The sequence below is a fragment of the Halyomorpha halys genome, unplaced genomic scaffold (genome assembly GCF_000696795.3).
Source record: "Halyomorpha halys isolate HHAL.00 unplaced genomic scaffold, Hhal_1.1 Scaffold588.1, whole genome shotgun sequence".
NCBI classification, from domain to species: Eukaryota; Metazoa; Arthropoda; class Insecta; order Hemiptera; family Pentatomidae; genus Halyomorpha; species Halyomorpha halys.
In genome coordinates this window covers 330,283-343,339 of record NW_027110173.1, presented here as the reverse complement: position 1 = coordinate 343,339, position 13,057 = coordinate 330,283, and the positions used below count along the sequence as shown (strand labels likewise).

Below are 13,057 nucleotides of genomic sequence, written 5' to 3'. Positions count from 1 at the left end.
ATATTATTTGGAATATAAAGGTCCCTCAGATATACTCAACACCTGTGAGGGTGTCTGCATGAAACTTAGTGTATAAGTTATTTTTTGATGCTGGAGTTTTGCTTTTGGAGACTGCTTGTTTCAGAACGTTGTAGATTCGATCCCATCTGGATCAGTCAATATTTATTTCGCGGAGGCTTCGATTAGTCTAGACATTCCCACTCTGGGGCTGTATAGTTCAGGTCTTGAGTGGAAGACTTGAGAAAAAATAAATTGATAAAATGACATCTAAGTAGATACAATCTCCTTCATTAAATTTCCTACGGAAGACATGATGCTCCCGGACAAATTTTAGCTTTGAAAGGAATATTAAAATTTATTTTTAGAACGAAATCTAGATGGCAGATACTTGTAATTCGGAACACGTTTTTCGGACTCGATAACAGCTTATGAATAAAGGCACTGCAGCAAACAACTTCTCATAGTTACGTTATTTGTACTTTAGACGGCTTGGGAGGCTGTGTTTGAATGATTAGTTCGTTATACAACTTGGCAGTTTGTTTTTATCTTATAGTCCATGTGCTATGGCCAAACAAATATTTATTTTCTATAATAAATTTCTCTGCCTGAGAATAAGGATAACAAATTTTAAATAATTTGACAGAAATCGTATATTTAAAAAAAAAAAATCGGTATATTGCCTTGTTCCAAAAGAAATAAAGGTACCGAAATTTAAAAAAAGGAAAAGAATTGTTTTTGAACAAAAAAATATGATCTGAAAGTGATATTTTCCAGTAGGGCAAGGCAATTACTTATTTCGTAAGCTGTTACTTAAAGATAGTCCTTTATAAACTATGCAGCTTTACCAGTTCTGTGTGTTGAATAGACCTTTTTCGTAATATTCTATAGTTTTTTACGACTGAACATGATATCACTTATATTCTGAATAATTTAAAGAGAAGAAGGAAACATCTATTTCGTGAATTGTCGCAGTGGTAAACTAGTATTACTTTATTTGCGTTGAGCATTAAAATTTCACTTTGATCATCTTACTTTTCAGCAATAGTTTCTTTTACTATGTTTGGATGAACTGGAATAAATTAACCAAAGTTTGTTTTAAATTTGAAAAGTGGTTTTCATGATCAGATATTTGGTTGTTTGCTTTTGATTTGTATTTATGGACAGTTATTGCTTTTGTATTTTGATTAACTTTATTTTAAAAATATAATTTTGGTTTTGTAATATTATTTTCTTAAGTCAACTCTTCTGTTATTATCCAGCTTCCAATAACACTGGGGTAATTTAAGAAGTGTGAAGACAGCAGCTTTCTGTCTCCTTCAGATGAAGAAATAGAGATGGAACTTGTACAAAATCAAGAAGTCAAAGGGGCGAAGAAGAGGGAACCTTCTCAGGACGAAGGGGAATTTATCCCCGCTACGAAGACATTCCGGAGGGTTGTTCCTGATCTACCTCAGAACTTTGGGATACCTGTGGACCCCAACATATACGACCCGCTCTCAGTTGTAGGCTACATATACATACAACACCAACGGTGCGACGACTACCTCCTATCATGATTTCGCCACCTATAACGCAGCCTTCGATTAAGGAAATGTTGAAGACCATCAACATTACTAAATTTTCAACAAACGCCTCAAGAAAGGAGACTAGGCTGTATCTGACCAACGAAAAGGACTACAAGGCAGCCACTCTGTTACTAAGATCAAACGAAGCAGTCCACGCCCCTCGTGGTACAAAGAGGTCGAAAAAGTTCATTTTATACGGATTCGAAGTCGACCATACTGTAGAGGACATAGCTGCAGAACTGAAAAATCACCTTCCAGGGTTCAGAATGGTAAGGAGATTAACTAAGGACCATGGTGATGGTGTGTGTCTGGTCCTTCGTGTACCTCAACCCTCGACCTGGTCCTGACCAGAAATATGCATACGGTCACGGATTGTCAAGCGTTTCCGCTACGGACCATCGGACAACAGGCATGTACTTTATATTTTTAAGGGTACACCTGCCACACCACCAGCAAGCAAATATCTACTCCACAAGGCTGACTGGAAATAAGGACAAAAAGGATACAGGTTGGGAGTTCCCGAAGCACTACCAAAAATTGTACAATATCGTACACCAGAAGAGATGGACTCTGCGGTGGAGGCGATCACCACTACTATCCAAGAGGCAACCAATAGAAACATACCAAAGTTCTACCTCCTCCCCATGGCCATCAGGAAGCCACCGAAGCATATCCTCACTTTGATTGGCCAGCGAAATAACCTGCTCAATGGCTTTCAGCGCACGTGTGATTGTAGCTAAAACCAGTCATGAATGCGATGACTTGGCAGATAGCTGCATAGGCACTCATGCCTATGCAAGGCACTCATGCCTGACTGGAAGACCGCGCTTTGGCATAACCGACTCCGGCGACTAATGATGATCATCGACAGTTTTGGAAGCTGGTCAGGAGAAGGACTGTACTACTTACTGCTGGGAACGACCTTTTGACGTCTGGGGAGAAGGTTGTTCTCCTGGCTCAAGCTATGCAGTGAAGGATGCTGAGCGGACGTGTAATTCTCCTACACCACTTGGGAAGTGACCGAGTCCAGTTGAGAAGCCCATCTTCTCCACCTTCATCCAGCTGGAGTCAGCACCACGCTGCACTAAGGGTGACAAGACTTCTGAGTAAGATGGGATCCCAAGTGCTTGAAGATGCTTCCCAGGAAGGGTAAAGCCTTCCTGCTGAACATTTTCAACTCGTGCATACGGATCTCTTACTTCCTAACTGCTTGGAAACATGCGATCATAGTGCCGCTACTCAAGCCAGAGAAGAAAGGTGACTTGCATGAGCACTACCTTGAAAGGTGAGCCTCCTCTCGCACATGAGCAAGATGAGGTGGTGGGCACCTACACCACCACCTTATGGAGCACTGCTGGGAAGCCGATGTTATACCCCCTGAGCAGACTGGATTTCAGCGAGGTGTCGCCTGCGAACACCATCTGGCAAAGCTTCAAGAACAAACGACGGGGCAGATGAAGAAGAACTGTGTGACGGCCTTCATATCTCTGGACTCCAGCCAGGCCTTCAAGAGCGTGTCCCACCCACTACTCCTTCGCCGACTGGAGGAGTTAAAGTTCCCCGCTGCTCTATGCCGACTGATCGGAAGCTATCTTAGTGGAAGATCTTTCGCCGTGCGAGTAGGCGGGGACTTCTCGCCTCAGGTCCCCATCACCTGCGGAGTCCCTCCAGGCTCTGTGCTGGGACCTCTACTGTTCGTCGTTTTTACGGCACCAGTAGTCGCCCCCAAGTACCCTGAGGCAATAGTTGCCGTCTATGCAGATGATATCGGGATCTACGCCTCCAGCATGAGTACGAAGGTAGCCCTCGAACATGCTGAAAATGCTTCTGCTATCATCGTACCAACTGCACTGAAGAGGGACGGCATCAGGGTGAACCCTACGAAGACGGGTTCCTTAGTCATGTCCTTTCATAAGAGCAAGAAAGGCAAACTAACCCAGCGGTATAGTGGACGGCGAAAGCCGGAGGATCTCGGACACCATCCTCCACCTCGGCAGGACACTTGACAGGCATCTTACCATCTCCAGTCATGTCGGGGAGAGATTCAAACTGGCCCGGTTGAAGTCCTACAGGCTCTACCACCTGTTCACTTCACAGCAGATCACACATCGGCTCCAGTTGAAGATTTTTAAAGTAATCATCCGTCCGACTTTGCTCTATGGTGCACCGCTCCTGGGACACCTCTTCAAGACCTCGCTGAAAAAGCTGCAGAATTCCCTCCTTCGACGAATAGTCCGAAGAACTTCACTCTAAAGAGCCAGGAACAGTGCTACCCATGATGAGCTCCAGCTCCGCTCTGTTCCGGAGTTCATTGGCCGCAGGCACGTCAAGTTTTTTGATGGGCTGAAGGCATGTGCTAACCCGCTGTTCAGAGAGGTCGCCCCTCCACCAAGACCCGGGAGATGGCATAGCACTGTCCTCTTGGTCGAGGTCCTCGCCATGGGAAGGGCTTCGGGCTCTGCAGCCTGAAGTCATATGTTATCTTTTGTCTGAACTCACCTTTTATCCTCCAGTGGTGCGCCCCTCCCCGTTCTTTGTACCCCCTGGCCAGCGGCTCCTGGGCCAATATCGTAACCCCCGTAAATATATATATACAAACAATGCGGTGTTTTATTATTTGAAACATAGGAGTTGGAACCGGTCACAACCATATTCTAACCAGAGTGGAGGGTCAAGTTTCCACTTTTACGTGGGACCGTCACGAATTAAAAGGCCAGATTCGAACCGGTGCCGCTGCAGTAACGAGTTAACTGTTTTATCTTAATTTCCTCAGCTACAGACGGCCCATAGTAGAGGGAATCAGAGGTTCAAAATTTTTAGGTCTAGTACACACTTCCAAATAAAGTCAACCAATTTCTGTATCTATGTAGACCAGTGGTCCCCATTCCAAAGAAGTCCGCGGGCTACTAAGCCAGAAATTGAATATGTTGGGATTGTACTCTCTCCCTTAGTTCTTCTCAGGAAAATATATATAAATTGGGTTCCTTAAAACTGCATATAGACTTGGAGGTGGTTTTATCGATTAGTTCCATTCAACTAAAGCTCGAATTTAAAGAATGATAATAAATAAAACTAATATTCGTCCCTCCTCATAGTCAACAAAGACCAGGTAGAAGATAAACAAAAAAATAAAAAAAGATTCCCTCCTAGGTTAATGAAAATGGCACATTGTAAGTGATCTAGAACAGTTTTGGTGCGAAAAGGGAGGCATCATTAGAAATCGCTGAATATCTCTAATACGTGAAGGAATGCAGATAAAAAATTACTCCTTATTGGTGCCGAACTATGAGACGTTCCATAAAATGAGTTCCAGTAAACCAAACAGTTGAAACAGCTGTAGTAGAAGAATCAGGTCATTAAGCTACGTGTTCCTAAGCACGTATAGTTCAGGATTTGTTTGAACATGTTTTTTTGAGGCTCCTCATACGATAACTAGTTGCTGAACCTCCAACCAAACTTCTTGGGGATAGTGACTGTTTAGTCGGTCGTAAAATCATTCAAGCAAAGAAAATTTTTGTTGAATTAGTTCAGACAAGACATGGAAATGTTTTTCTAATCCCCATCAGCAATTTTCATTCTTCTACGACGGACAAAAGTAGGTAAAATAGTATGTACAAACTCACGATTTTAGAACTAAATTTTTGTATTATATAAATTTGACTTTATTATGGGTACATTATTTTGGGAAAAATACGTAATGCTATTTTTTGTCATATATTATTTATTATATTCATATTTATTATTGTAGTAATTATTATTTTATATATATTATTTATTGTATTTATTACATATCATAAAATTTATTTATTATTTTAAATAACATCTATATTTTATTTAATATATATTTATATTAAATTAAAAGGTAGACATCGCTTATTTACGTACGTATAAATGTAGTTATTTAGTTTTCAATTAATTCTTATATAAAATTACCGAGAAAATATTAAGAATATTTCAAAAATTTTGAAATGTATATATCTTCTTAAAATAAATTTAAAAAATGGAAATACATTTGTCTTTTTATTAAGTGTACATAAATAATTAGGTAAATCATTTATCATGGGCATTTAGCAATATAACTCAATTCACCAATTTGATATTACTATTGGCCAATTTCTAAATTTTTATTTAAAACTTTATATAATGAAATACATTTATGGATATAATTATTAATTAATTTAGTAACAAACTATTGGTAGTATTCTGTCGTGTTTTTTCCGGACATAAATTCCTTAATCATTTCATTATTGAACTACGTAGTGTGTAGTTGTATGGTAAAAAAAAAAATAAATAAATAAAATGATATATTTCAATTAAAAGCAAAATAATAGAACGATTAATCTTAAGTAGTTTGATTTTCATTAAAATTTTTATCGAACTTGAATAGTTTTTGTTGAAATCAAAATGTTTATAATTACTGAAGTCCGCAAAAATATTTTACCATTTCAATGAAAAAAAAAATCAATGTGTTGTAGAAATAGAGTAAAAGTCATTAAAAAAAATATACAATATATGTATTAAAATACAGTGTATGTATATATTAAAAAATACAGTATATGTATGTGTCCTACTAAACGTTGGATTTTTTTCTTTGATTGTATAAAACATTCTATAAGTTCTAAAAAAAAAAGTAATAACTTATTTGTTTGTTTTTTTTAGAACTTATAAGTAATCACAGCTTAGACGTCGATATAAATCTATTATTTCATATTTTGTTTGTTTTAAATTTACTCCTTCTTAGCAGACACATCTGAGTAGCAAACACAGAATCTACTCTTGGAATGTTCGTGACATAAAAGGTTCATTGTATTTTTATAAAATATATTTAATTAGTGATTTCCTTATTATAGGCATGACTAAATTTTGAATTGAATTTTTTTCATGGACTTAAAAAATTTCGAATTTAAAGAATACCAAAAAATCTTTACAGATTCAAATTTATTGTTCATAATGAATTATTATTAATAATAGGAGAACTACAATCGCGATACAGATCGAAAAAAAACTGAGAAATCTTATTGTTGTATTCTCAGTTTTTGTATTTTTTTAGCCCTGATGAAGCCCTCCAAAGTGGGGCGAAACGTCGGAAAATAAATAGTTGTAAACTATTTTTGTTTCTTTTGTATCTTTTTAGCCCTGATGAAGCCCTCCAAAGTGGGGCGAAACGTCGGAAAATAAATAGTTGTAAACTATTTTTGTTTCTCTTTTGACCGCAACACTGACCCTGACCTCTTATATATATATTACTAATTTCAAATTAATTAAGTCATTTCAACTTACATATTCAATAAAAATAAATGTAATGTATATACATTACATTTCTTTCTATTGCATATGCAGTGCACATGAAGATTGAACAGTGGGCCCGAAACGTCGTGATTTAACATTGACGTGAAATATATTTTCGCTCTATCCAACTAGACAATATAAAAAAATCTTCTGTTCATAGAGCCTAAAAAATAAGTAATAAATAATGTAAATTAAACTTACCCATATGGGGATGACGTTTTTATTGTAATGGAAGAGATCGTAGGAATAATACAACAACTTTTGCTTTTCTTTGTCGTAAACTGAATTCCCAATAACACCATGAGATTCAGAGTAGAGCCCCGTCGCCAGAGAAAAGTGATTGACGTATGTCTGTGTAGGGAAAACGTTCAAGAGGCATTTGGCATACGTTGAACTTTTTTTAAGTGAGTTGAGGTGCGGAGTAATATTCAGATTGAGGTAGTCAAACCGGAAGCCGTCGTAGGAAACGACGAGGAGTTTTTCGTGTGGCGATTTAGAGAAGGCTAAATTAACCAGAAAGCCAAGAGTTGCAAGCAGCAAGGGGTAATGCATAATGAATATTCTTTAAACAAATATTATAGACCAGGGAAGATTTTAGAGAACACAACGTGCATAGCAATGGTGAACCGAAGTAGATCACGTTGACTGAAAACTGAAAGCGGCTGTTTAAGGTATTTGTACTAGAGCGGTTTCTATGAGCTGACGTCAATCTTGAGTACATCGCGTTCAAGGACCGAATCCCAATGTAGGAGAGCACATTAATAAACTGTCAAACACAATAATTAACTGAGTTTACTGTATTAGGCAAAGTGAAAGGTGCTGGAAAAAATAGTATTTATATATTAATCAAAAACTTATCATGGCTTCATGAGAAGTCAACTGCATGAGCTGTTATTCCAATTTCATAACTGAGCATGAAAACAAAGTTTCCACTCCATTCAATTGGAATAAAAGTGTATCTTCCAAACTTAAAGGCTCTTAATAAAGAACTCTTCCTCTAGTTAGTATAGCTTTTTTTTTTATTCGTTAGTGATTGGCGAAAGATTATTAGTCGATCGTACTCAATTAATTGTAGGAAGATGATCCGGGAGGAAGAAAGGTACGCGAAATAGTATAAAAAATATTTATTAGCAACTAACGTTTCGCCTCACTTAGCAGAGTTTCATCAGGACTGAATTAAAATAAGACACAAACATTGTAAAATATGATAAGACTATTAGAATATACATTGAATATTGTAAAAATGTATTCAAAAAATGAACACAATTAACAATAAGAATATAATATAAACACATAGAATACTAATTAATAACACTCATTACTAGTGAATAGAATACTAATTAACAAAACTCATTACTATTGATAGGTACTATTGTACTTGTTAATTAATATTCTATTCATTTATATTCTTTTGTATGACTGCGTTACTTTTTTTTAATAATTTTTTTAAAGACTTTCCATTTATAGTCATGCAGTCTTATAATATTCTACAATGTTTACATCTTGTTCTTATTTAGCCCTGATGAAGTTTTGCATAGGTGGGCGAAACGTAGGTTACTAATACTTTTTCTTCTATTTTTGTGTAACTTTCTAGACCACCCGGACTATCTTCCAACAGTGAATCATTGACATGAGAAACGGATAAATCTAAGCATACTTAATATAAAAATTATATGTGGCTTCTAGCTGCTGAAACTATTGAAATTAGTTTGTTTTTTCTTACAAAACGAATAAATACATTTCTCCATAACGGAGATATTAAAATATTATATAGTAGATGCTATGTTTTGGTACATCGGTTGAGGATGCATGGATGTAGCACGGACCCACATATAAATTTGTTTGTAAATAGTGAAGTCAATATTTGGTTGGTATTCAAATTAGCTACTTTCAATTATTCACCTATTTACAATCTCCGACAGCTCCCTAACTAATTGACCATTGTATTTATTATGATTGGCTATTGATATAACAATAATCATGGGCACCAACGTTCTGATACTTCTCTTATTATTTATCAACTAACTGATATTACTAAATTAGAGTTAATTAATACTGTTGTAATCATATTGTTTAAGAGCTATCGCCAAGCCATTTGCATAATTTTGAGGTACATTAAACCCAGTTATAATCACTTTCTGAAGAAAAGCAAGTCTGATTGCCAGTTCGCATGATGAACTGGTTTATAAAGTTTTAAAAAATATAAAGTAAATAGAAACATTTCAATTTTTTTTTTTACTGTTGCTATATTTTAAGTCTTTTATATGTATCTAAACATATTAGTAGTTAATAAGAAAGTAATCTTTCATAATCAACATAATGCTTTTACAAGAAAAAATTGTGGTCCAAAATCACGCTCACTTGTTGAAGGATTAGATTCCTACTTCCCAAAACTGACCGTGTATTTTGGGTTTGGTTACGGAGTACCGGATACTGTTAAATACGTCTTCGCATCCAGCATTACACAAGAGACCTTCAGAAAGTTTTTTCACGGAAAAAAAAAAAGTACAAACATGATAATTTCCCTGAGCTTGGGAAGGAGGAGAACTAAATTTAGGTGGGATGGAAGACTATTTTTAAGAGTTCCAATTTTTACAAATATTAAACTATACAAAAATCATACATAATTAAATTATACAAATAATTGTGTTTAGTGGAACCAGAGGCAAATTTAAATTCGTTTACATATTAAATAAAATCCCGTATTTATGAAAGATAGTTGACCTTGGATAACTATGCGAGGAGAAGATGGTTGAGAGTGCGGTATAAATGAAACACAGACGGCCACAAAGGTTGCACACATACACAAACAGACTCAGACTTGGCTGAGGACTCTTACTGAGGAACTTACTGACAACAGACATTATGAAATCTGATGAGCCCTTCATCAGACAGCAGATTCAATCCATTTTTCAATTTCCAGCTGTATCCCTTTCCTCATTCCCCTCTTACAATGCATTTGAAAGGCATCGTCCTTGCCATTATCCCAGGTTTCGGGAGCACTGGTTAAAGGTGGAAGTCCCATTTTCTCCTTAAGTTTTAAAATTAATTCCAGCATGCAACAGGATGACTACATTAACTCGGAGGTCACCAATTTCAATTCCTAGTCATAGTTCAGCTGTACATCCAAAGCCTATGGCTACTCCGCCTTGGTGGAACATTTATCGAATTGCCAGTCTAGATCTGATCTCTTCTGTTGCGACTCTTCACCACACACGGACTGTCCTTGTTTTAACGTCATCAAATCCAGTTTCCCTAAATTTTCATTTCAAGTTCAACTAAAATTTCATAGGTCTGTCAACTGCAAATTAAAAGAATACCACTCATCGGTCTTTCGACTAGAGGCTTAGTATTTAGGGTTATACTTCCTCATTAGGTTGTCGAAAACAATAATGATTCCTATCTGCAGAATCATAATCCTCAAAATTCACTTCTTTTCTTCCTCGCTTTTCAAAATTACGGGATTTCATACGAGGAGAAGATGGTTGGGGGTCCGGTCCAAATGAAACACAAATAGGTTGATGTAACTTATTTAATGGTGCCAACGTTTCAGCTAGAGTTACTAGCCTTCATCAGGGCTAAAAAAAAAAAAATTGATATGCTTCCTCGAGACAAATTCTGTCACAGTCAATAGTTCGAGTATAGAATTTTATTTATTATAATATTAAATTATAAATTGGATTAATTTTAATTTAATAACTTTATATCGATTGCATTGTCTAACCCTGACCTCTTTGGGAGTAATGTATAACCTTAGTTGTCACTGATTGTTTGTAAACTGTCTCAGTTCTCTGTTAGACCTCATGTTGTTTTAGTGTTATTCATTGTTGTTTAAGTGTGAATATACTGTAATGGATGTGGATAAACCTCTCAGGCGAAGCAAAAGAACAATTAAGAAGCCATTAGCTACTGAAACCGTTGTTGATTCAGTTGCTCCAAAACCATGGTCAAAAGCAGAGAAGGTCCAATTACTGTCAGCGTTAGAAGTTTTTGAAGATACTGATATAGCCTCTATATCTCAATATATCCCTACTAAAACGGCTCAGCAAATAGAATATTATATTCGCAGTGTTAAGAGGAAAGCTTATATGGTTAGTAGCAAAGGTACCATGATTAATGAACTTGAAAAATGGAAAAAAACGCTTAGTAAAGGCAATAAAGAAGCTGATGCAACTATTTTTGATCAGTTTACTCTACCCTTATTTTTTATTTCATTATTTGAGAATTTTCCAAGCCCTGCTTCTTGTGATGGTATTGATTTCAAAGCAGCTTATGAATTTATTTTTTGCATAATGGCTGAAATACCACCAAAAGCACCAAATAGAAAAACATTAGAATTCATATCTAAAACATTTAATGAAATGGGTACTATGGTAGCAGGTAACAAGGATCTGAAAAACTATGTGGTAGAGAAGATGAAGGAAGCCGTAAGCAATGAACAGACAATAGACCCTTTGAATCCATTAAATTTTCCAGAATTGAGTATACCTATATTGCCTGCAAATGACAGTGAGGAAGAGTAGTGTTTGTTTCTGATCAGACTAGTGACTTTTCCAGTTTCTATTTTTGTATCTTTTTTTTTTTTTTAAATATTTGTACAAATATTTGTATATATGTATTTAAATAAAGTTAATTTTAATTTTTCTCGAACGTTTGTCCCTTTCCTATTCCTATTCAATTTGAAATTTACTTTAAAATATTTGAATTTCCAGTTAGCATTTTGTTTGATCTTGTTTAAAGTCACAAAACCTTTTGTTTAGCATTTTGTTGATTGTAATATATTTGCTGATTTTAGTTTATACTATACTAATTTTTTCTATTCATTAATGATTTGCAAATCGTTTGAATACTTATTGATCTATTTACTAGTAGTAGTAAAATATTATTGATTTTTTCAGCAGTTTTGCATTTATGGAGTGTATTTAATCATGTACAGTACTATGTTCTGGCCTTGCTCTGAGAAGAGAAACAAATTAATATTAAGTTGAAAGTTCTGTCTTACAGTTTCAGATAAAACAAAAATATAAAGTGAACTATTATAGTTCAGAGATTAGGCAAGATTGAGGGAGTGACGCACATAAAAAGTTGAACATGTACGTCTGTACATAGCTGCTCTTTTTGGATCTATGTAATTTTCAAATTTTATAATTTTTTTTTTGGTATTTAATGGTTAATGTTTACAGTTTGTACCATTTTTAGGAAGGATTATTAAAATTCTAATAAACGAAAGCTATCAATATTCTGTAGGCATCATAACACAATATCGCCCCAGGTTAAATCCATTGCTTATCTATTACCCGGTACAGGAAAACTTCAATCTACTGCTATATAAACAACTGAACTCCAAATGGACTTTCATTTACTAGTAGTGCTTCATACTAAACATGGCTTAATTCAAATATCAAGTCCTATTTAGACCATTGTTGGGTGAAATAATAGAAATGATTCTTAGTCAGGCTTCTGACAATGTTGAAAGTTTTATTTGGTATTAGTTTACAAACAAGCTTCTCTGGCAAGAATTTAAAAACTCAAACAGAATATAGAGAACAAGTCTGTAGAGATCTGAACTCCACAGAAAAGGATTTGTTGAAAGAAGGGTTTATTTATTTCTTCTCAGTGAGTGGAGGTCAACAGCCATGACCTAATTAAAGCTGTAACAATAAAATTAAAGTAGGATTTTACATTGTTGCGCAGCAGGAGTCTTGTACTCTAGTACCCTATTATTTTTTTTTCAATCATTGAGTGACATAATATACTTTAATTTGTTTAAAGAGAATGCTTATGTAAGTCAGGGTTTTAAACATGATATATAGTAAAAATGCAGGTTTCTAACAGGTAAAATTAAATAGGAAATTATGGTTTGAAATTTTGAGCTCATTTGTTATAAATTTCCAACAGTCTTGTATAAAATTAAACTGTTTAGTGAAATAGTAACTTTCAACACAAAAATGAATATTACAACAATCTATGAAGGATCCTATTACAAAGGTAATGTTACTTGGTTGCTTTGGTTAAAAAAAGTGTTGTTGACCATAGCTTAAATGTGATGAAAAGATGGTCAGCAGAGTTACAGTAAAGATTCGTAATGAGATGTTGATAGTTGACTGTAGATTAATTTGTGGAGAAGATGCCGGGGGGGGGGGGAGGAGGGAGGAGGGTACGGTGAGCAAATAAACAAAAAATTATTTACTTGTGCCGATGTT

At 35.5% G+C, this 13,057-nt stretch overlaps 1 protein-coding gene across 1 annotated transcript in view; it reads right to left on the bottom strand.

Annotated features, from left to right (window-relative positions):
• LOC106684531 (ectonucleotide pyrophosphatase/phosphodiesterase family member 5) overlaps positions 1–7,600 on the bottom strand; it is an 18,830-nt gene extending 11,230 nt beyond the window's left edge. The window contains exon 1 of the mRNA XM_014426659.2: positions 7,056–7,600. Within this exon, the coding sequence (XP_014282145.1) occupies positions 7,056–7,406 (351 nt within the window). The 5' untranslated portion in view covers positions 7,407–7,600. The remainder of the gene's footprint in view (positions 1–7,055) is intronic.
• Between the last annotated feature and the right edge of the window lie 5,457 nt (positions 7,601–13,057).